Here is a 23,566-nt window from a genome sequence, read left to right on the forward strand (position 1 = left end):
AATAGTGCCACTGGCCCCAGCTCAGTGAAAGCAAGGAAATCGTCCGTGTGCATTCACTGTGGGTTCATGCATTGGCTTCTCTGTGACAGAGAAAGCCTGTGGTCTCTTTGGGGTCTTGCACATGCATGGGAAATACCATTCTAACAAGCTGCTTGCTTCTAAGGTAAGACTATAAGACACACAGGAAAGTTGCCTAGAGAAGTGCTATTTAAGAATTTTTCTAAAAATGGGTGGACAGTGTTTGGCAACACTAAATACATATATTTATTTATATATATCTATATTGATATATCTGTATACCTACATATAGGCACATAGATCTTCATAAATATGATGCAAATGTGCTTGTGGAGTTTTCCTATTTTAATGTGATTTTAATATATCATAGTAAGAACTATACAACACTCATAGCTCAATTTTTCATATGTGTTTGCCAAGTATGCATGATTTATATAACTCTTTTAAACTTTTGGACTGCCTCCAACTTTTAAAAATACAGCTGGAGTAATAGTTTTTGATGAGTACTATGTGGTCATGATGTTACTCAACATATATATTCTCAAATGCAAAAGGGAGCTACGGTTTACTAGAAAGGTATTTGGCAAAAGAGAATGGATAGTCCTTTGTATTTAAGCAGTGCTAATCCACCAGAACTAATTATATCATAATAACCTCTGCAATTAGATAATCATGGAAAACTTAAATTTCACACACACAAAAATATTACTCAAGGTGATAAAGAACTCAGCAATTAAATTAAAGAGATCAAAGAACAGCTGATGATCAGACCAAGTGTGTAACAACTTTCCTGTTCCAGTGACTTTGAATTGGAGCCAAACAATCTATTAAATAGCCGCGACATTGGCTTAATGTTACATAATACATGTGGGAATTTATCAGGTTGGTTGTCAGACACCAACTAACATAAACAGGGAAATTCTGAACAATGTGTAAAGTGGTTGCATTCCCTGACATAAGCCTGGGGAGAATACTTGAAGCTGTTGCCTGCAAATGAAGAGGCCATGGAGGAATGCTTTCTTGTTAGCGACCAAGTTTCATAGCAATTCCTTCCTATTCATGTTCAAATATTTTCCGCTAGAACTTACAATATATGCTTTTGATAATTCTGGGATCCTTGGGTCTATCTTATAGAATTGATAATCATTTCTTTAATTTTAATTCCTCACCTAAAGTTCTCCAGTATATATATAAAAGCAAGGTTCTATAAGATATATTGTTAAATATTTAAGTTAAGAAGACTGAAGTTTTATTTTTTTAAGGAATGTTAATGGATCAATACCCAAATTAATACTCTAATAATCCACTCATTTTCTGTCAATGATTATCTCTTCCAAATTTTATGTTCAAGATAGAATGTAAGGAGTTTCTAAAGAAATGCTCTCGCTGCTGATAGATAGATGCTTATTATGTAAGGTGGAATACACTGTTATTTTTGCAGTGTTCTCATAGCGGTGATTTTTAAAAAAATAATAAGATTAGAGAATTTAGATTTAAATTAGTTGACATTTCCATACATCAACTAACACTTTCATAATAGTCCATCCTATTTGCATAACGAGGGACGTTATCACCTCTGCTGTCAAAACGCAAGATTGTTTTCCCTTCAGAAATGAATTAGCTGCCCTACTTAGCGTACACAGGTACATAAAGGTTCATTAACTCTCTGATTTGGGTAATTTTTCATAACAGAAGGGTGAAAATCGTCACCTAATTTGCTTTTAAAATATCAAGAAATTCTAAAAGATGCATTTCAAGTGTTGGGCTTTAATTTAAAGCCTAGTTTTCATCATTTAAATGACTTGTTAAGTTACTTATGAGATTAATTGTAAAAAAAAAAAAGTTCCTATTTGAAATGTCCCTGCATGTGATATGCCATGTACTTTTAATAAATACTTACTTGTATTCTTTTTATTGTTTTACTTCCACAGGGTTTATTTCCTTTTGTAAAATTAGAATGTGGTAGTTCTTAGGAAACTAGTTATCTCCTATCCTGATTAACTTTTGTTTGTTTGTATTTTGGCAGGATCGAATGCAGGAATTTGGGAGCTGAGTTGTGCAGGTGCTGAAGAAGGAGATTTGTTTGGAGGAAACCGGAAAGAGAAAGAAAAGGAAGGAAAAAATACATAATTTCAGGGACGAGAGAGAGAAGAAAAACGGGGACTATGGGGAGAAAAAAGATTCAGATTACAAGGATTATGGATGAACGTAACAGACAGGTAAGGCAAACGTTCCTTTGTACGATTATCCACATGGACTATTTACTGCATTTCCCCCAGATAGATTAAGGATACTGAGAACAGTTAGAATTACAAGTAGCTGTGGGATTGAAGAAAAGTTGTAGTGACTTAAATGTGGCCAGTTTAAGCACTAATGGTCTCACATGTACAGGGTGGTAGAATAGCTATACTGTGTAATATGTGTAGTTTAATAATTACTTTTTAAGCATAACATTGCTACATTGCATGCATCATCTAACAAAGGTATTCTTACATCCATGGGAACTAGACTTTCTGTGGTCATCCATTTAAAGGTTTGTAATATGTTACATATTCTGCATGAAAATAGTTTTCATGACTTCACAGTATAAGAGTTTTTGAAATACACCCAAAACATTTTGACTTTGTATGATGACAACTGCAGCAACAACAGCAAACCCCCACAATGCATTAGAAACTTAGTTTGGCAAGAACTGTTAGTGAATGCATGCCAATGCTTTCCCCCCTGAATTTTATAAATATAGATATGGGTGCCATTTCTTTTTCCTGCTAATACCTGCATGGTCCAATTAATCTATCTGAAAACTTTGTATCTCCAAACACTACTCAGCATTAAAGACTGCGATTTGGCTCTGTTTTTCTTCACACTTGAGGCAAGTGTATTTAATTAGGTCATGTAGGGAGAGCTGGGTGGTTTGTAAACATCCTAACGTTAAATATCAAATAATGGTCTTGGGAGAAATTATGGTGTGGTGGGTCTGGATTCTCAAATATTACATAGGGATATTGGAACCCCAGAGGAGACCTTCCTGAACATGAGAGAAGAGTGGTCTGCCCATTGCCCATTTACACTGGAGGCACTGCATCAGCTCATCATTTTCCCCAAGTGAAGGCATTGTATCTTCTTCTTACCCATTTTTCTTATCTTCTTGGGCTGCCATTAAGACTAAAACTAATCAGGTTGTTTTTTAAATTAAAGTTATTCTATGTGTAAATAATGTAGGAAAGAAATGCATAGTTATGCTGTCAATAGGCCATTAAGAAGTAAAGAAGCTTTTTATTTCTCAGTTTTCAAGTTTACATTCCTTTAAATTATTACTTTATTGTAAGACACCCATGACTTGATCTATTTTTAGCTGACAATTAAGCTAGAGTACAAAGAATATTTAGATGTATGATGGATTTCCTTAGTGTTGCCACAGGCATTGCTTATTGCTATTGCAATGGGTCAAATCAACAAGTGATAATTCTGTCAATAAAACCAGTCATTTTTAACTGAATTATAGATTTAAATTAAAAATGAGCTGGATGTAGTAAACATAATGTATCATTGACTATCGGGATCTTGTTGTTTGGACTACAACCTACTCTGGGTACAGTGAAAACTTATATGAATTAGCACTTAGCACTTCATTAATGAGGCTGGCTAATTTTTAGGTTCCTGAGCTTCATTGTATCTTCTTGTCACTTACAACGAGAGAAGAAACTTTTGTGAGTTGAATTCATGAGCTTTCTTTGTGCTTTATAGTCACAAGAATTTTAACACCCTACTTTTGTGCTAGTGAGGAGGCCTGGTGGCATAGTGGTTATGAGTTTGGTTGCTAACTGCAAGGTCAGCAGTTCAAAACCACTAGTTGCTCTGTGGGAGCAAGATGAAACTTTCTACTCCCAGAAAGAGACTTTGTCTGGGAAACCCACAAGGGCCATTCTAACCTGCCCTGTAGGGTTGTTGTGAGTCGTCATTGACTCGGTGGCCGTTTGGGGAAGCTTTCTGTTTGCTTGGGGTTTTTATTTAGCTGGCAATCGAACATCTTTTGACTTAAATGTGTTTGTTCTACAATTGCTGTAACATGTTGGAGATCATGAAAACCGTAAGAGAGAAAAAAAATTCAATGTAATATGATGATTGTATTGTTTTAAATACTGGATATGATTCTTTGATATTACTCTCTAAAACGTAGGACATACTTAGTCCTTACTCTACTCCTTCCCTAAGTATACTTGACCCTTTAATATCCAGTACACTTACATGGAATGAGAAAAATGAAAGCCTTCCTGTTTGGTGTATATCTGAGTGATGATTTCAGATGGCTGTTAAAAGAGTCATCTCATAGGAGTATGTTCTTCACGTTTTCTCTAACCTCCAACGAGTGGTCATAAGAGGCATTTTGGAATCTAAAAGATAGAGATGTGATTTTATCATCAAAATGAGCACCATTTCTTACTACATGGGGGTATCCCTTTAAACTCTTCAAGTTCACATATATCCCTCCATATGAATCTCTCCTCACTAGACACTTCAGTAGAACCTCAAGCAATTATTCATTGACATTTTTTCCCAGTAGTAAAAGACTGTCCTGCCATTACTGGTGTTTGTTTGCCTATATCCAAAACAATGTTAGTTTTTATTATGATAGATACAGATTTAAAGTGTGGAATATCAGAGAGCTCATGTAAAAAGTTGTTTCCAGCTGAGAAAACGAATTGTTGAAAACCAGTGATTGCATTGCAGTTTGCTTTCACTGTATTTTTTGTTGTGGAAGTGCAAAAGAGCTTAAACCCAGAGACTCATATAAGGTTATTTTGGAAAGAATATAATCTAATACATTTTTTACGTTCAAAAAAATTGGGGCAGTTAGTAGGTTCATAAATACTATTTCTCAATTACGAATGTAAAAAAAGATTAATTTCTTAAACTAATACCAAAAATAATTAATGAGTCATCAAGTTGTATTATAGAAAATTACAGGTAATTGATTAAAAGTAGTTACCATTTATTGAACACACATACCTATTACATGCCAAGAACTACATGTGTTATTCTACTTAGTTCTTATTAATCCCATTTAAAGACTGAATTATTTATTGGATCCCCCAATATTCTAGACTACGACTGCCTCATGTTAAATGTTCAATGCTTATAATCTGTTAAATGGGCCAGCAAACTTATTCTGTAAAAAATAAAATGGGAGTTATTTTCAGCCTTTTGAGCCATACAAACTCCATCACAACTATTTATCATTGTAATGTGAAAGCAGCCATGGACAGTACCTGAAGCAGTGTGGTTGTATTCCAATAAAACTTTATTGAAAAGAATGGACTGGGCTGGGTTTTCCCTATAAATCATAGTTATGAGCACTTGATTTATCTAGTGGGATAAAACAGACATGGAATATGTAAATGCCCACCAAAATTCGTTCTTATGTGATATATACAAAAATATCAAAGTACTATGAAAGGAAAAACAAGTAAACAAAACCCCACTGTCATCGAGTCTACATTGCCTCATGGTAGCCCAGTCGATCAGAGAAGAGAACTGCTCACAGCATTTTCTTGGCCGTAATCTTTATGGAAACAAACCAGCAGACCATTGTTCCATTTTCCTTCTGGGTATGTTGGTACTGCCAAGCCTCAGGTTGGGAGTAAGGATCAACCAGGAGTCCTGGTGGCTTATGAGTCTACATAATGAGCTTCTAATAACGTGTTCCATGTTTGAAACCCACCAGTGACTCTGCGGGATGACGCTGAGGTGTTTATTCCTGTGAAGATTTAAAGTCTCAGAAACTGTAAACCTGTCTTAGTGAGCAGGTCTACCCTATCTTTTAAGGTCACTGTGAGTCAGAATGGATTTGCTAGTGAGTCGTGGTTTAAGGGCAAACCAATCGGCAAACTGCCGATCTTGCAGCTAGCAATCTAGAGCTAGGTAGCCTATTTAATTTGAGGTCAGGAAAAGTGTCTTTTAAGCCCAGTGATAAGAGTTTAACCCGTTGGGTAGGTAACAACATCCGAGAAGGAATATTTGTAATGACCCCTCAGGAAGGAAATCACTTGGCTGAGCAGTTAAAGAAAAACCAGTAAAATCTGTAACTGGTGTCTGATCAGAGATTAGAGACTAGGCAGGTCCTCTTAAATTCTACGTAACTAGCCCAAAATTGTAAAATTTATCCTAAAATATGACCAAGATTTGAGTCCAAATCTTTCAGAAAATTAATGCTTTTCTGGTTCGTCATGTTGCATCCAGTGTAACAGAAAATCTAAAAGCATGGCTTCTAGAGTGATAGACGCCTTTTTTGGTCCCAGTTTTGCTAATTAACTGACTATCTGATCTCTAGCAAATTATTTAACTCCTTTGAGCCTCAGTTCCCTCGTGGGTAGAATTGAGAATTTAAAAATAGTACCTATTTCATTAGGTCATTGAGATAATTATATGGCAATAAATACAAAGTTCCTACCACCTAAGAAGTGCTCAATAATTTTACTTATTAGCTATTCCTAATCATGTTTCTTGAACTATTAGCTGTTAAACTTATTAAGATTTCCATTAAAGTAACTGCTGAATATATAAAACACACTGTCTGATGAATGGGGCCTGACCCTTCATTTCAAGAGCGTTTTACCTTGAAAGTGCACAGGAAGATGGATGGAGTGGAACAGAGGAATGCGGGAACACAAAGGATCTTTCAGAAGCCAGGAGCAGGGCTAGAGAAAAATGCCACCAGGTGAGCCTGCTGCTGACAGGATGGTTAGTGGACAGGAAGAACACATGGCACAGAACATTTACAGGCCAGAGCACATAACAAGGGTGGGGAGAAGGGATCTTCTAAATTCTATGGTTTGAGGACTTATTTTCAAATCTGTGTACTGACCAACTTATTTTGAACTAAGCACCATTATATCACATATGATTTCTCATTTAGTGTAACGCTACAATTTTAATCTATCTGTATTTTTTCATTTTTTTACCCCTTGAATGCCTTCACCAATTAAATAACTGTAATCTGACACTTTCATATAGTACATTTTTAAATTATGCTCATGAAACAGCCATATTGATAAATGAGTTCTGTTCTTAATGACTTTTTATAAACAATGTACTTAGAAATCTGCTGTTTCTGTTATTTCAATTAGAAAGTAGAAAAATTAAGCATAATTTGTCTACATGTTTTTAAATATTTCAACTTTTCTACTCTGAAAAGGATGAGAGATAAACTAAAAAAATCAGTTGTCTGACTTGTTACGTACCAATATTTAATTAGGGAAAAAACTTGCAGAAGAAGGGAGGACCTCGGGAGGGGGAAGGGAGGGGGGAAATGAGCAAACGAAATTGAGGGCTAAAGTGGAGAGCAAATGTTTTGAGATTGATGAGGGCAACGGGGTACATAGGTGCTTGCCTCAGTGGATGTGTGTATGGACTGTGATAAGAAATGTACGAGCCCTCAATGAAACAATTTTTTAAAAAGTCGGACAGGGCAAGATATGACAAAATAACAATTTATAAACTATCAAGGGCTCATGAGGGAGGGCTGCGCGGGGAGGGAGGGGGAAAATGAGGACCTAATACTGCGGGTTTAAGTGGAGAGAAAATGTTTTGAGAGTGATGAGGGCAATGAATGTACAAATGCGCTTTACACAATTGATGTGTGTATGGATTGTGATGAGTTGTATGAGCCCCTAATAAAATGATTAAAAAAAAAAAAAGAAGGCAGGACCTCAAATATAGTGAGTAAAACAAGAATGATTTGTAATTATTGCCTAAAGTTCTTTTCTTTCCACCAAATCAGGAATGTTAATAGTTTTTGCCCAAAACCAAAATTTTATGTAATGGTCAATTCAAGAATTGAATCACAAAATAAAGACAATAAGCAACACAGTCCAGTTAGTAGAAGTCCCTTGTGTAAAATAAATTCAGAATAGTCAAATTGTAAACAATTTTACTGTGCTTTCGTGTTTCTATCTTATTTTCTTTATATGGCTTACAGATTATGTTAAAGAAATAAGGAAAAATGAAATTAGCACAGTTCTTTTCAGTGTAGATGTGGCCTCCAACAATTTCTACATACTGAAGCCTTTAAGTAAAATCTGATATATTTTAAACTAAACTGAAAAAAAATGAAAATAAATGCATGATTCCCACCCTGACTCTTTTTAAAAACGTTTTCTTTACTTCTTTTATTTCCTGTTTATCCACTCCTTTAGGGTCTTCCTAAATATTCAAAATATAAGTAAATAAAGGAGTTCTAAATTGGGGGGTTACATCATAACTGCCTGATATAAAATTCATTTGAATTGAAATAGAATTGCTTTTAAAAATGCTAAATAATGTAGACATGCATGCCATTGTTGTTGCTAAATGCCGGTGGGTTGGTTCTGATTCGCAGTGCCCCTGTGCATAGCAGTAAGAATACTCCTCGGTCCTTCTCCATCCTCACGCGCATTGCTGCGCCACGCAGGAGTCCGTGGTGCAGCCACGGTGTCAGTCCTTTCCTGGAAGGTTTTTCTCTTTTTAGTTGAAGTGCTGCTTCGAAGCAGGATGTCTTTCTCCATGGACTGGATGTTCCTAACAACACATCCACAGCACATGAGACGAAGTCTCGACATTCTTCATTCTCAGGAACTTTCTGATTGTACTTTGTCCAAGACAGATATGTGTGTGCTATCTATTCAATATTCTAAGCCAACACCATATTTTAACTGCCTCCACTTTCCTGAAGCCTTCCTTAGTCATTCTACAACGTTTGCATGGATATGAAGTGACGAAAAAGACCAAGATTTGGACCAGGCGTACTTAGCCCTCAAAGTGGCGTCTTTGGTTGTTCACTCTGGTACGAGAGAGTCTCTTGTACCAGATTTGCCCAATTAGAATGGCCTAGTCATTTAGAAATGTAAGTTAATGGCTTCAAGAGAGTAACATGGAATGGGACTGTGAGTTATGAAACAGTGATCCAGCCCCACTGTCAGCATGCACAGTCTTGGCCATCGCCCCAGCCAGAATCCGTGCCTTGTCAATGACTTGCCTGAGTGTCGAGCAAGCTTACTTTATTTGATAGGAAACCTCATCGTAACTACTTTAGAAGAGTAATCTCTATTAATCAGAGTATCTGGAACTTTATTTCAGATGAAATGAATAAAATGTCTATTAGTGCAAAAGTGTTTCTACCTCGAAATCTAAACTAAGCTTGAAAATACCTCATAATGGTGATTATTAGGCCTTTCCCTTTCAGTATCGGAGCGTAACAGCTGACCTCCTTTAATTCATATGCCAATTTTTATTAAACTCATTTTACATTTATAAACTGAGGGCATGTGATAGTAATGTATTGGGGTATAGGATATCTTAGCATTGAGTTAGCAGCAATATTGATGCATAATGCAGATACCTACTTAAAGGTACCCATGCATGTAAGCTAAACTACTTTTTATTAATCATAAAATTGCCAAGGGTAGAAGTTTTTTTTCCAAAGAATTGGAATTACTGGTTACTGAACAAATTGAAAATTAAAACCAGAAGGGGAAAATGGCATAAGATTTACTTCCATGAATTTCCAGATCAAAGAAATCAATACCCAAGCACTGAGAGGTACGTTTAACAGTTATAGCACCAGACCGTGCATTTCTATTCCATTCCTAATAATTTAAAAGCAATTTGAAAATGCCCTCCCTGTTAGGTAGTCAATCATGTCAATAGTGCATCATACACAACATGTTCTATATAATGTGTAACGTTTCATATTCTCTCAGCTAGGTCTGTCTCTTTACTGCCAGAAAGGTATTGTCCTGACTGCCAGCAAATCCATCCGTTAGCTTTCCTTTGGTAGGAAATCCAAGAGACCATAATTTTCACAAGGCAAAGGATAACTATCTCCTCTGGACTTCAATTACTGCTTAATCTATTGAAAAAAATAAACTCTTCCCTGAACTTGAGGGCTGGCTTTAAGTTGTTTTTCTCCCTCTGTTGCATTCCTGATTTGGGTGTCTCATACAATTTCTAATTCAAAGTGTAACTATTTTTTTAAAATCCTCTGAACTTTTATGAATTGTATTTAAATCACTTTATGTAGAAAGTTACCATTGAATGGCCCCTTTCACCTCTGAATGCGTGCACACACCATTTGGTTTGCTACAAGTCACCTTTTGCTCTGCAGATGCACAAACTATGTGTGACATTGTATTACTGAGAAACCAACACTAAAAATATTGACATTATAAATAGACCAGTAAACCAAGAGGTTTCTTCTAAACTGTAGATTAAAGACCATCTTGCTAATAGCCTCAGAAGCCATGTCCTTCTCACTCTTGACTTCCTTTGACATTAAAATGTATTCGAGATGAGCACTTTTTCTTCAAAAATTCTTGTGATCAACGTATTTCTTAGAGTTTATATCCTAGCACGCTTTTATTGAAGACAACATGGAAATATTTTTTTGATTCCAAGAATAATGGCATTGGTACAAAAATAAATAGCATAATTAAGTTGAGATAAATTCAAATTCATAAATTCAAATTCCTTAGTACTCGATATGTACGGGTGTTTCTTTTCAAATATGTTGGGCCACTAATAGGAAGAAAAGAACCAAGCTAACTGTTTGGAAGTTTGACATTTAATTTCGAATTGGAACAGTTTAGCTTCAGAAATCACTAACATTTAAATAACATTTCAACAAATGTAACTGTTTGGAAACTACACCAGAGACAGCCTCCTGCCTTCTGTCTTGCGGGATTGATTTGGAAGGCCCTCAGGGAGAAAATACTGGAGTTAGGAGGTAAAACTGAACCCATTGTGGAAAGGAAGAAGTCGCACTCTTCCTGTTATGATAGGAAGCGTAGACAAATGTGCTTCCTGAGCATTTGCTCAGCAGGGAATGAAGTATTCTTTGACCTTTACCTTAGGTACATTTTGGCTTTGTTGAACTAGTAAACATGTTTTTTGCCCCCAAAATCTTAGCCTCGTTTATTTCTTTCATCTCAGATACAAATGACATCTTTTATGTTTCTAGGGTATAGACGGACCAGAATGTTTATTTCATGGGTCTATAACTAACTGGATTTAGGAAGTGAATTAGTCTTTTAACAAACCAAGCATACCTGCAAATCACATTACAAAAAAACCGAACAAACTTAAAGCATGTTTGTCACTGTCTCCTCGTTTTAATCTCCCAGAACATTTTCTTGGCTTCAAAAACAGGTCACGATAAAGTCGTTTAAATCCCAACAAATCTAATAATTTACACCCTCCTCCTTCCCTTTTCTCTTAGAGACAAATACATCATCAGAAGTCAGCTGTGAAAGAATTCAAAACCCAGATTCTGTGAGCTGGCCAATAAACACTGAAGGTTATTAATATTCATTAATTTATTCAATTGTGGTCTAACCCAATGTTAATTATTTTTCCCCTCAAAATAGTACGCAAGGCTCAAGATTTCCCATTTAATTTAGGGGACAGGGGTGTTGATTTAAGGTGAGGTATGCAGAGAGCTCTAACTCCCAGACTCCAACCTCTTTATTTTAAGGCTTTTATCATGTCAGGAATTTTAGGAACGACTATTTGGAGACCCTGCTCTTTGGAAAGGCGACCACATTTCAGCCAAATCGAGGCTCCGTTTGCTTGAGGCTAATGAGGACAATGGTCCTCTTTGCAGCAGAACACACTGCTGTCTCATCCTCCCAAGTTATGCTGGAGGGTTGCAAGCACATGGTAGCAGTCTGCTTAAAAGAGTCCCTCCCTGCTCTTTAAAGAGCCTTTCATTTCGGGTGGCAGCCCCATCATTGTATAAAGGAGCGCTTGTCTAGAACACAAGTCGGCAGTGGTGTTGCTTCCTCCCACCAAGAGTAATCATCAAGCCTAACGCTCACTCACAAGCCTTTTAATGACAGACTGAATTAAACAAAATAAAATAGAAGAGGAATAGTTTAGAACAGTTGTGCCATTACTTACTGTCAGGAACAAGACTTGGGGGTGGGGGGCGCATTTGACCGACCATTTCCTTTTTTTTTTTTTTTTACTCAATTAAAGATTGTCGCTGCAGACTCTTGACTCCATCTCCAGCCCTTTAACCACATAGGGAGACCTTGTAGCGCATGGATTACAGAGTACATTTGTGTCTAACTGTCCATCTGGTCACTCATTTGTCATCCGTTTCTTACTGAACTAGGTCAGGGATGAGGAGGGGATCTAAATTATTTTTTTATAGAAATAGGGTTGTATTAATCATGATATGATTTGGAAGGGGGGAAAATTCTCAAAGCTCTGAAATGGCAAGTTAGCTGGCTGTCTTAGTCCCAAACACACTCTAAAACAAAGAAACTCTTATTACTTTGTGAGTTAAAAAGGAGGGCCCCTAGCATGTTCTCCACTCATTGAACAGACCGTGGTTCAATGGAGATTAAAAACAAGAAATCTTCTGGCTACTGAAAAGAAGTCTTTGGGACCCACAGGAAGAAGTGTTGTTGCTTGAGTGAGAGTGAGACTGTTCTCTGACATCTGCAGCCTTTGGGCATTAGGTCTAAGTGATTCTTATTTACATGGGCAGCTGTTGCTTCCAAAGTTGGGTGGGTCCCCCCCACCCCCATTTGCTGGTTTTCCGTTACTCCAAACCTTTTTCCTGTAAGATGCAGGGCCTCAAACAGTTACTAAAGCAATTGACGTTCTGCGGAGGTGACTTTATGAATGGGCCTGGGACTGGGCTCGGGAGGGGTGACCAGAGCAGGGGCGTGTGTGAGGTGGAGCCTCATTATGAAATGCCCTTTTCGTTACACAGCCGTCAAACTAATTTCCCTGGCCCTTAGGAAATGATACAGGACTGGTTCTGTTTTTAGAACTTGCTATTTACAGTGCCTGCATTTAAATCCTAGGCCCACCTTTATATATATATATATCTGTACATTCTGACTGTAAGCAGACCGGTATTTGCTACAAACCAAAATACTTCTCTTTTCGTTAAATTTAAAGAAACATCATAACTATAGCACCGGTCTGTGCCCACTAGGGCACCCATGTGGTTCTCCCTGGCGTTGGGGGAGCAGCTCAAGCGTCTGCGGGCAGGGCTTGTTCCAGAGTTCACACAGAAGTAGCCTTGGATTCCACTGAAACCTAGAACCAACTTGTTCTCAATTTTAGAGTGATCTTCTTGCTTTATCCTAGTAGGAAGCTATCCATACATTAATTAGTATGTTTTACCCTTTTGTTTGGCCTCAGAATTTCTCATGTGGTTTTGTTTTGTTTTGTTTTGTTTTAACTATGGTAATGCTGTATGAGTGGGCTTCAAAAGGTTCATGGAAATGGGAAATAAAAAGATAATGGGATTTTTCCACGAACTTTTTGAAGCCCCGTCCTATGTCGCAGGACATTTGACATTGCAGCAGCCATCCCATGCACAATTCAGTGACACTAGGCAGAGTCACCACTTTGTTCAAGCATCACCCTTATCTGTTCCCAAATTATCCCTTACAAAAGGTCAGCATCACCCAAGCCTTCCTGATTCCTCCTGTCACTTCACAAACTACTATACCCGCAGATTGCTCAGGGGGCAGCTAACTGGGTGCACGCTGTATTTAACTGTAGTCGATGAAGTGCATCGTTATCTATGTATTCTGTTTGTAGTTCAGTCAGGGACTAGTTTTGTGACCTTGGATTAGGCAATTCATGTCTTTGTTTATAGTATTCATCTGAGAAATGGGGGTGATAAACTGTCCCCAAATAATAACTTCAAAGAGATACCGTCTTGTGGAGTGAGATAACGTATAGTCTTTGAACTTCTCTGAAAGAAACAGTCACCAAATAAAGTCAATACTTATCTCAAAACAGAATTATAAGAAATAGGCTCCATTTTCCTAACAAACCTGTACACACAAACTCACAGAGTCAGTCCAGTTTCGCGCCTGCTCGATTTTACCAGATGTAAGATTTTCCTGTAAATTAAAAATGACAAAGGGAAAAGAAAAAACTGTATGTAATATTTCCCTTGGTAGCAAAATTTCTATAAGTAAAATCTGAATATACAAAGAAATGTATTTTCAGCTATTTATGTTGTATTCCAAGAAAGTGCATCATTCCTTCATCCATCTGCCCATCCCTTAATTCATCAAGCATTCAGCCAAGCATTCCAGTTACAATGATGAACGTGCAGAGCGCTTGCTAGCAAAGAAAGCCCAAACTCAACTGGAGAGAGAGCCCTTTATTTCTCGATCGAAATCCTTAATCGGGAAGTAAGTGGAAGTTTGCAGAGTAGTTTAGTTTTCCATTCAGTTCATGCGCATTTTGTCTCATCTTGTTCATTTAAATACCTACAATGTACTGTTATTTATTCTATCTCCTCTCTATGTTTCCCGATCTCCATTCTTCCTCCTTTCCTAACCCTTCAGAACTTTATTCCTGGGTAAATGCTTTCCTTTGGGTAGCAAATGGTCGATTATTTTAATGTTATTTTGTTCTCATTGTAGACTTTTGCACTGTTTTTCTGAAAATGGAGCTGGGGTGTGAGTTCATTTCCAGATCTGAAGGGCCATGGTGTTGGGAGGTTCTACTAGTCTCGATCTGACCCACAAGCTTGGTCTTTGCCATGATTTGTGCAGGATTTTTGATGTGATCCCTTTCAGAGCAGTTGGTATAGTCACTGAGCATCCTTCAGTTCTGGTTTCAGGTTTGTGGAGACCTGTATTACATGGTCCACGAATCCATTAGACGAAGTGATTCCGTGCGTCTTTGACGTTCCGTACCTTTCTTCTTTCAGACTAGGAGAGACCAATAGTGACACCTCAGCTGCTCACAAACCCTGACAATCGCGACGGCTAATCACCACCGTAGGATGGATGTAGACGATTTTCTTTACGGAACGCAGTTGATGTGGCTGTCCCCACAAGACCGTGGTCCTGAGCCCAGGCCCAGAAACTCTTTAATCTAGACAAAAGTAAAATGAATGGTAACACAAGTTGACAGGCCCTTACAGACAGCCTTTACATGGTGTAGCAAGGAATACATCAAGAGAACATTACTACTTTTAGAGTTTCACCGTCAAAAGGGCACTCACATTTGATTTGTGTTTCTTCGTTCAACTCTCATACAGTTGTGTATGACAATCATTACACCCATTTTGCAGGGGAAGAAACTGAGGTTCAAATAAGTTAAGCAATTTACCAAAGGGCTCATTGTTTATAAGTGGTGGAGTCTAGCATCTGCACCACCAAAAACAAGTAATGGACTCTACTGCCTTGGGCTCATTAGCAACCCTTTAGGAATTGGGAGACTTGCCCCAGCGTGTTTCCGTGGCTGAACATCTGTATAGAAGCAGAATGCCGAATTTTCTCCCATGGTGAGTTTGAACCACTGGTCTTTTGGTTAACACCAGAGCTACTAGCAGGGCCTCTTTTCTATACCACACTACCCAGTAATGATGCATCTGTAACATTACTTTTAAAATATTTTAATAGCATGAATTCTCCACCTTACCAACCCGTGTTATTTTTTTCCTGAACATTTTCATCACCGTACATGTTTTCCTCTCAAATTCATTGCTGTATTTCCTAACTCTTCTATCTATAAAATTAAATGGAATTTCCATACTCCATTTTGTTTCTGAGGCTGTGAAAATTAGAGGTTATTTATGAGATAGAGTAAACAAAACAGATTGTACAGCATGAAACTTCAGAAACGGATGTCTTTTTAAACAGTGTCATCCTTCACGTGTACTTAGCTCGTTACCTAAAATGTCTTTACCCACTAGGTTTATAATCTCATCCTCGGAAATCTGCAGGAGACCTTTAGAGATCTCCGCTCTGACTTCTGTCTGATTCAGGAATATGTCCTGCACCGCCTTGACATACCTCTCTACTGGCACGGATCCAGAAGTGAGCCGCTTCCGGCTTGCTTAGATCAGGGCCGCTCTTGCAGTTCTCGGCGCTTGATTTCCCCTTTTCACTGTTGTTTTCTAATCTCTCTCCTGGAAACAACATCTGCCTCTTCACAGGGGCACAACTCAGCAGCACTTGAAGGTGCTTGACATGTTTTTACAGCCTGGGTTATGTCTGTCCTGGATTCTGTCAGTGGTCCCTTAGTAAAATGGCTCTGCAAACGCTTCGTCAATTGGTCCTCCGTTCCAGAGATGCTCTGACTGGCCCAGGGCCTTCTTTCCATGGAGTTTTCAGATGGAATACAGTACCGAAGGTGCTACTGAATGACAAGGAGATTAATAAGATAATCGCTTCCCACTTTGGAACACTGGCACTTTACATTCTTTCCCTCCCCCAAATCATGTCATTCATTTTTCTTCAACCTGACACTCTGTACTTGTCTGTTGATGTTTGTTTGGTTTTGCTTTTGATATGAGTGCAAACAGAAAAATCACTAGCTCTGCTTCGTGGTGTGAACTAGGCTCTGCTAACCATAAGGTCGGCAGTTCAAACCCACTGATTGCTCTGTGGGAGGAGGAGACTACTCCCATAAAGATTCACAGTGTCTTCGCAGGGTCTCCATGAGCCAGAATCAACTCTTGGTGACAGTAGGCGTGGTTTCTGTTTCGTTTTATGAGTTGTCTGAGGTAGGACAAATGGATGTAGAAGCGACTGTCTGTCAGGTCTGGAGCCCTGGCGGTGTCATGGGTTGCTTGTTAGGCTGCTGACTGAAAGGTCAACAGTTCTAACACACTGAGAATGTTGAGCCGTCCTGCCCGCATCAGATTACAGCTTCAGAAACTCGCAAGGGCAGCCCTATTCTGCCTTATAAGGTCGCGGTGAGTCACAGGCAACCTGATGGCGTGAGCTTGGTTTTTAAGTTTTTTTGGTCAGCTCCATCCCTCAAATGTATGTAACATGCAAATAAAACAAGCCTGGTTTTTATACATATCTTTATCTAAATCATTTCCTTGTGCAGTACCTGGCACAAGGAAAGTTATTGAATGCCTTGCCACTGTACTAGAAACTTTTGTTAAACATAATGCTGACCAATTAACTCAGTCTCATTAGCCACATTTAAATCATCTAACGTGTATATATTTCAAATATATAATATAGTGTGAGAATTTGATGTATTCTTTGAAAATCTGAACTCTTTTGAAAGTTCAGTAATTTTTTTGCTCAGTGAATGCAGGCTTCTTGGACCCTTTAAGTCCTCCCCTTTCTCTCTGTGTTCTGTGATTGTAAAATTAATTTTCTATCTTCAGACTTCTCCATCCTTCATGATGAGTCATGCACTCAAAGAATAAAGACCATTTTTTTCTCTGAACTTATTGAAATATTTTTTCCCTGAAGTCTAGAACTTTATACAAGGGGCTTCAAAAAGTCTGGGGAAATTTTTCATTATCTTTTAAATCCATTGTTCCTTGGATTTTGAAGTCCCCTCACATACATGCACATCTCTGTCCTGGTGTTATCTTTGTACCTCTCTTAAAAATTTCAAGATGGCTTAATTAATTCTCTCTAGATTCTGATCACTAGCATCTTGCATTTCTCAGTTTCCAAAAGAAAGAGATGGAGAGACCAGAATCTCTTATTTTTTAAAAGCTGGAATTGTCCCAAAAAAGGCAAGCTTTTAAATAATAGTATCTACTTTTAGCAGCAAATTACATTGAGACATTCAGACTTTAGAGTATTTCCTTTCCATGAAAGTTCATTCTGTGTGTACTGGTCAATAGCTACATGAAGCTTGAGATGAGGCCTATAGGAGACTGAAAAACCAGCAGGAGAGGCCAGTTCATAAGCAGCCTCAGCCTCTGTCATAATAGAATGCGCATTATAATTAAGGCTTGTAAAAAATGCAGTAAGACTACAGTGAGGGTGCAATGCATTTTATCTGAATGTGTCAATAAACACATGATGGACGTAAAGTAAAGTCAAACCTCAAAACATGATCGGCATAGTACCACAGCCTGCCATTACTGAACAGTAGGTGGAAATACCCAGTATCGTAGGATTCATTTCCTAGTCGTCTAGACTGGATAAGCATCAAATAGTAACTTTCATACTTAAAGAAAAAAAATTGATCAAAAATCAGCTACTGAATTCATTCAACTCTAAATAAAATTACAATTTCAGGTCATTAGGTAATACTGAAAATATAACTATATTGACAAATTATCTTTAAGCATGAGGAAATTAAATTACTTCTTTTCTCTGGTCATGGAGATGTACATGTAATAAGATGTACACCTAATACAAATATCTGATATAGAGAGTGCTCAATAAATATTTCACAAAATATTTAATATGACAAAATGTTTAGTAAGCATTGATTGCATTTTGGTTTACGGTTTTCATTAAGTTGTCTTAATTTCTTCAAAACCAAATTGTCTGTAGATGATGCATTTAATGAATGTACCTTCTCTCTTCAAATTCTTATTTCCATGTCTGACTCACACCTTGTAAGATGTCAAACAATTGTCAGCGTAAGATGAATAATGCTTGCCCTTATGCTAGGATTTAAAATGCAGGGCTATTATAAAGACTAAAACTGAAACATTTAATATATCATCATTGTTATATTTGTGAATCTTCAAAGATTGAAGCAGTGAAGAAATAACCTAAAGCGGTCAATGTTTATTAAGGGTAATTTTTCTTTCCACACATGTTTCACATAAAAAAACCTTCTCTTTCCGAAAACCAAATGTCAAATTGTAGCACCCACTTAAGTAATATTGGCTTTATTCTCTTCTTGATGCACTCTGATTGATGTAAACACTAAAAAATAGCATCTTTCCACCTAAACTACTGTACACACAGTTTTTCATCTCACCTGAGGTTCAAAATATGTTATTGAAATAGAAATATGGACTTGTCCCCATTACAAACTATTGTCAAGTTATAAAAAATGTAATCATTACACTACATTATTATATTTAAGTATAAAAGCTCTGAATTGCAATCTTTGTCATTGAGTGGCATATTTTAAATGAAGAGTAATATCCCAGGTCTCCATAGAAAGCTTAATGCTTAAAAACAATTTTATCTAACGATGAACAATGAGAAAAAAGCATTATAAAATACATTTTGAGTATGCTTCAAAGAATATGAACATAATACAGAATTAAATTTAGAGCAATTAAGAGTAGATTTTGAAGATTTCTCTTAAATGCTTTAAGTGTGCAGTTTTAATGAGAAGAAGCACATGCACTGACTTTTTGATGGGTATTATTCAACACACGTGCATTACCGAGCAGCCTATTTAGTTGCACCAAAGTTGAGGAGCATGTGAAGTACACACAGCTAGTGGCTTTAATGATATTTCTGTGCTGAAATGAACTTTGATGGTGAGTGTTGTAACGTGCTAAATCCTGAGGTTTGAGCACAACAGAAACCATATACTGTATTGAGACATCCCACCTACAGTTTGTGGTTATGCAGTCTGATTAAGAGTGGTTTGAGATACATGAAAGTATTTTGGGCCGATGCCTTCTACATTGAATGTATTCTGTGACCTATTTCACTAAATAAAATACCAATGCGCAGGTATATTTACACAACTAAATTGTGTCTAAAAATTCTATTCGAAGCTATATAGATCTGTATAAAGAAATTCATATAAATTTCTGTGTAAATGTTATATTCTTCTTTATTCACTCCAGAAAAAAAATCACTTTTATTTAGATCATTGTGACTCATGTGAATGAACCAGCATGTTAAAGGCTTTTGAAGTAGTAGTATACAAATGTAGCTGTGTATTCAGACATGAAAACAAATATCAGCCATATTTTGTCAGAAGCACTTTAACAAGACAATCAATAAGCATAAAACAGAAAGTGAGATATTGGTGATTATTACAAAGAAAAATTGTCCGACTTGAAATGGAAATAACCTTGGAGTGGTTATTGATGAGTCAGCGCAGGCTGTTGACTGTTCAGATGCTATGGTTTTCAAAAGATCCCCGGCTCAACATTATCTATCAACAGCAGTAACAGCTTCAAGATCCCTCAAGTAGCCGACTCTTCAAGCCACCAAGACAGATTGATTTTCGTAGTTCTCCGTTTTCTGTAAGTCAACTAAGAAAGGGAAGGGAGATATGATTTATTGGGCATCCACTTTAAATTAAGCCTTAGGCTTGATAAGGTCCATACATTATTTTATACAGCCCTTTGGGCAACATTAAGAACAGAAATTAGGTTCATTTTACAGATGAAAACTTAAACTGAGAGGCAAAGTGAATTTCCCAGGACTAGCCCTTGTGATGGACAGTGGTTAAGCAGTCAGCAACTAACCAAAAGATTGTTGGTTCAAACCCACCAGGCACACCAGGGGAGAGTAATGTGGCCAATCCGATTCCCTACAGACTATCTATAGCCTTAGAACTTCCTAGGAGGCAGTTCCAATCTGTCCTGTAGGAACTGATAAGTCGGAGTAAACTTGAAGGTAAAGGGTTTATTTTTTCAGTTTCGTCAACAACAGATTCAGTACCCCACTCAAAGGGCCTCTGAATCCAAATCCCTTGTTATGAATTCTCTACCGGGCTGCGTTCAATACCAATTAATTATAAAACAATGTAATTATTGTTAAGTAGATTACACAGTTACAGCTTTCTAAACTGTATGCAGCACTCAAATAGGTCATGAGGAAACGATACTGTATTCTATAAAACATATAGCAACTTTAGGGGAGCTCTGCTGGTGTCGTGGTTACAAGTTAGGCTGCAATCTGCATGGTTAGCAGTTCGAAACCACCAGCAGATAGCTGTTCAGGAGAAAGACCGGGCTTTCTACTCCCGTAGACAATTACATTCTCGGGAACCCACAGGGAGGGTTTGCAAGTCAGCAGTGACTCGATGGCACTTTTGTTTTGTTTTGTTTTGCTTTGTTTTTATAGCAACTTTATAGTTCTAAAATTTTAACTTATTACTTTTCTCTTATTCATTTTTTATCCCATTTCAAACCTTAATTGTGTGCCCTTTCTGGGTCTCCTAGTTCAGGCAGCGGGCAAAATGAAATGCAGCAGTAAGCAAAACAAAATCACACGTGCCCTGATGGAGCATGCCAGGTAGCGGGCGAGGCATACATTAAGCAAATACTCACAAAAATATACAATTATAATATCTGGAAAAGTCTATTAAGTAAGGTGACCAGACATCCCGCTTTTGGCAGGACAGTCCTGATTTTTAACAATTTTTCCCACGCCCCACTTGGTGTTTTAAAAAAATTCCCGATTTTTGGAAAGAATGCAGGACAAGCTAGGGTATAGGGTTTTCGGCTGCCATGTGGCTATTTTGCCAGGATATGAGTTTTATCAATGGTGTCCCGCTTTACCAATGTTAAAATCTGGTCACCTTACTATTAAGGGAAAGAAACGGGTGAGAGGTAAAACTAATTAGGAAAAGTAAAGCGGAATGAATAGGTTGGGCGGCTGGGCTTTCCATCTGAAAGGAGTGAACACTGACTGAAATGCCCCAGTTTGAAGCCTGAGCATATGAAAAGATGGGGACCCCGTGGGGGAGCGTAGAGCAGGGATCAAAGTGGTGTGTTTGGAGCTCGATTCCCAGGACACTTAGAAAGACTTAAAACGCGAGGAAATCCACTGGGTGTTCAAGAAAAGATAAGGAGTGGGAATCTAGACTTCAGCGTTACATGCAGAGAGGTGGCATGTAAGACGGGAGCTGGCCTCTGAAAGATGAGTTAGACTTGAAGGCAACTAAAGAAAAAATTCAGAATACTCCCTATTTAAAATATTAAGTTAGTCAGCAAATTGGGTCCCACAAATGACAACATACTTAGGAAGAACACTCGCGTTTACAAAAGGTAATAAACAAACATCCTGCTGGCAGGTGAAAGTTTAAAACAGCAGTTCTCAACCTGTGGGTTGCGACCCCTTTGGGGGTCAAACGACCCTTTCACAGTGGTCGCCCGATTCACAACAGTAGCAAAATTACAGTTATGAAGTAGCAACAAAAATAATTTTATGGTTGGGGATCACCACAACATGAGGAACTGTGTTAAAGGGTCCTGGCATGAGGAAGGTTGAGAACCACTGGTTTAAAAAGTTTCTGAATTTTCCATATGTTAATGTTTCTCATTTCACAAATGCATTGGGCCACATTGCACTTTCATTCTGCAGAGTGTTTCCTAGGAGTGGGAGTCCACAGGAAACCCATGGGAAACACTGGATTGTCACTGGCAGATTTTTTGTTTTTTTTAAACATTTTATTAGGGGCTCATACAACTCTTATCACAATCCATACATACATCAATTGTGTAAAGCGCATTTGTACTTCATTCTCAAAACATTTTCTCTCCACTTAAACCCCCGGCATTAGGTCCTCATTTTTCCCCTCCCTCCCCACTCCCCCCTCCCTCATGAGCCCTTGATAGTTTATAAATTGTTATTTTGTCATATCTTGCCCTGTCCGACGTCTCCCTTCACCCACTTTTCGGTTGTCCGTCCCCCAGGGAGGAGGTCACATATAATTCCTTGTAATCGGTTCCCTCCTTCCTACCCACTCTCCCACCACCCTCCCTGTTTCGCCACTCACACCACTGGTCCTGTAGGACTCATCCGCCCTGGATTCCCTGGATTTTCAGTTCCTATCTGTACCAGTATACCTCCTCTGGTCTAGCCGTCACTGGCAGGTTTTAAGGAAGGATGTCGGTGAAGTGTTTCTTTGCCTTTCTTTTTTTTTTTTATTGTGCGCACACTGGAGTGTCAAGCTAGAATTTAACCAAGAAATGTCTAAACGAGGAATAGTGAAATAGATATTTGCATCAGTAGGACTGGGAGGTAGGAAGTGTTCAAAGCTGGCGAGAGGAAGCCATTGTAGACTGTTCCCTAGGAGAACGGCAGTAGACAGCACGAAGCTTTGAAGATTGGGATGAGTTGAGGAGGGAGTAATTCCAGACGGGGGATCAGCTGGGCCAGGAAGCTGCTAGGCTGTCCAAGAAGGAAGTGATAAAACAGGACTGATAGAGCTGACAGGGAAATGTAAGGGAAGTGTAAACCCGAGAAGCGTTTAGAGAGAAGGACTTCTGGGCCTTGGTAGGAGATTGGATTAAAAGAAGAAAAGGTCAACGTGGACAATACATTTTTAGGCCTGGGAGAACACAAGAGATACATGGAAGAATGAAGCCAAAACCTTAATCGTATTATGGCTAAAGCACTTCCCAACGCCCTGCTGGATTGCTAGAAAACAGAACACAACATTGTCTGAGCGCATAGTCATATCCCTTCAAATGTTTTCAATTAAATGGCATGAGACTAAACAATTCTAAGATTCCTTTTGAACATGAACCTGAAATGCTCAGTTCATAATGCAACACTCCAGTTGCCAATTGGCCCCCATCCCCAATTGAAAAAGGAACAAACTCCAAATTCATAATTGAGAAAGGTGTTAACCATGCTCAAGTTCCATTATATATATATTTTTTTTTCTTCTTTTTTTCTTCTTCTCAAATGGCTGAAGGAAACACGAACAGTTGCCTGGGGATCTTCATTAAAATGCCCCACGTTAAACTGCGCTTTCGCATTCAGCAACTAGCTAGAAATCACACATTTTCTAATTCTAAGGAGAAAGTCGTTTTAGATTTACTTGCTTTCCTTGGAAATGTGTTAGTGCCCCCACGGCTCTGACAACTACAAGTCATTGTTTTACA

The 23,566-nt window shown here is 38.1% G+C and overlaps 1 protein-coding gene across 8 annotated transcripts in view; it reads left to right on the plus strand.

Annotated features, from left to right (window-relative positions):
- MEF2C (myocyte enhancer factor 2C) overlaps positions 1-23,566 on the plus strand; it is a 194,389-nt gene that overhangs the window by 82,010 nt on the left and 88,813 nt on the right. For all 8 annotated transcript variants that reach the window (XM_045284986.1, XM_045284987.1, XM_045284989.1 and 5 more), the window contains one exon: positions 2,045-2,237. In XM_045284986.1, the coding sequence (XP_045140921.1) occupies positions 2,184-2,237 (54 nt within the window). In that variant the 5' untranslated portion in view covers positions 2,045-2,183. The remainder of the gene's footprint in view (positions 1-2,044; positions 2,238-23,566) is intronic.

The sequence above is a fragment of the Echinops telfairi genome, unplaced genomic scaffold (genome assembly GCF_000313985.2).
Source record: "Echinops telfairi isolate 266 unplaced genomic scaffold, ASM31398v2 ScPeMD7_7469;HRSCAF=8507_1, whole genome shotgun sequence".
Lineage (NCBI taxonomy): Eukaryota > Metazoa > Chordata > Mammalia > Afrosoricida > Tenrecidae > Echinops > Echinops telfairi.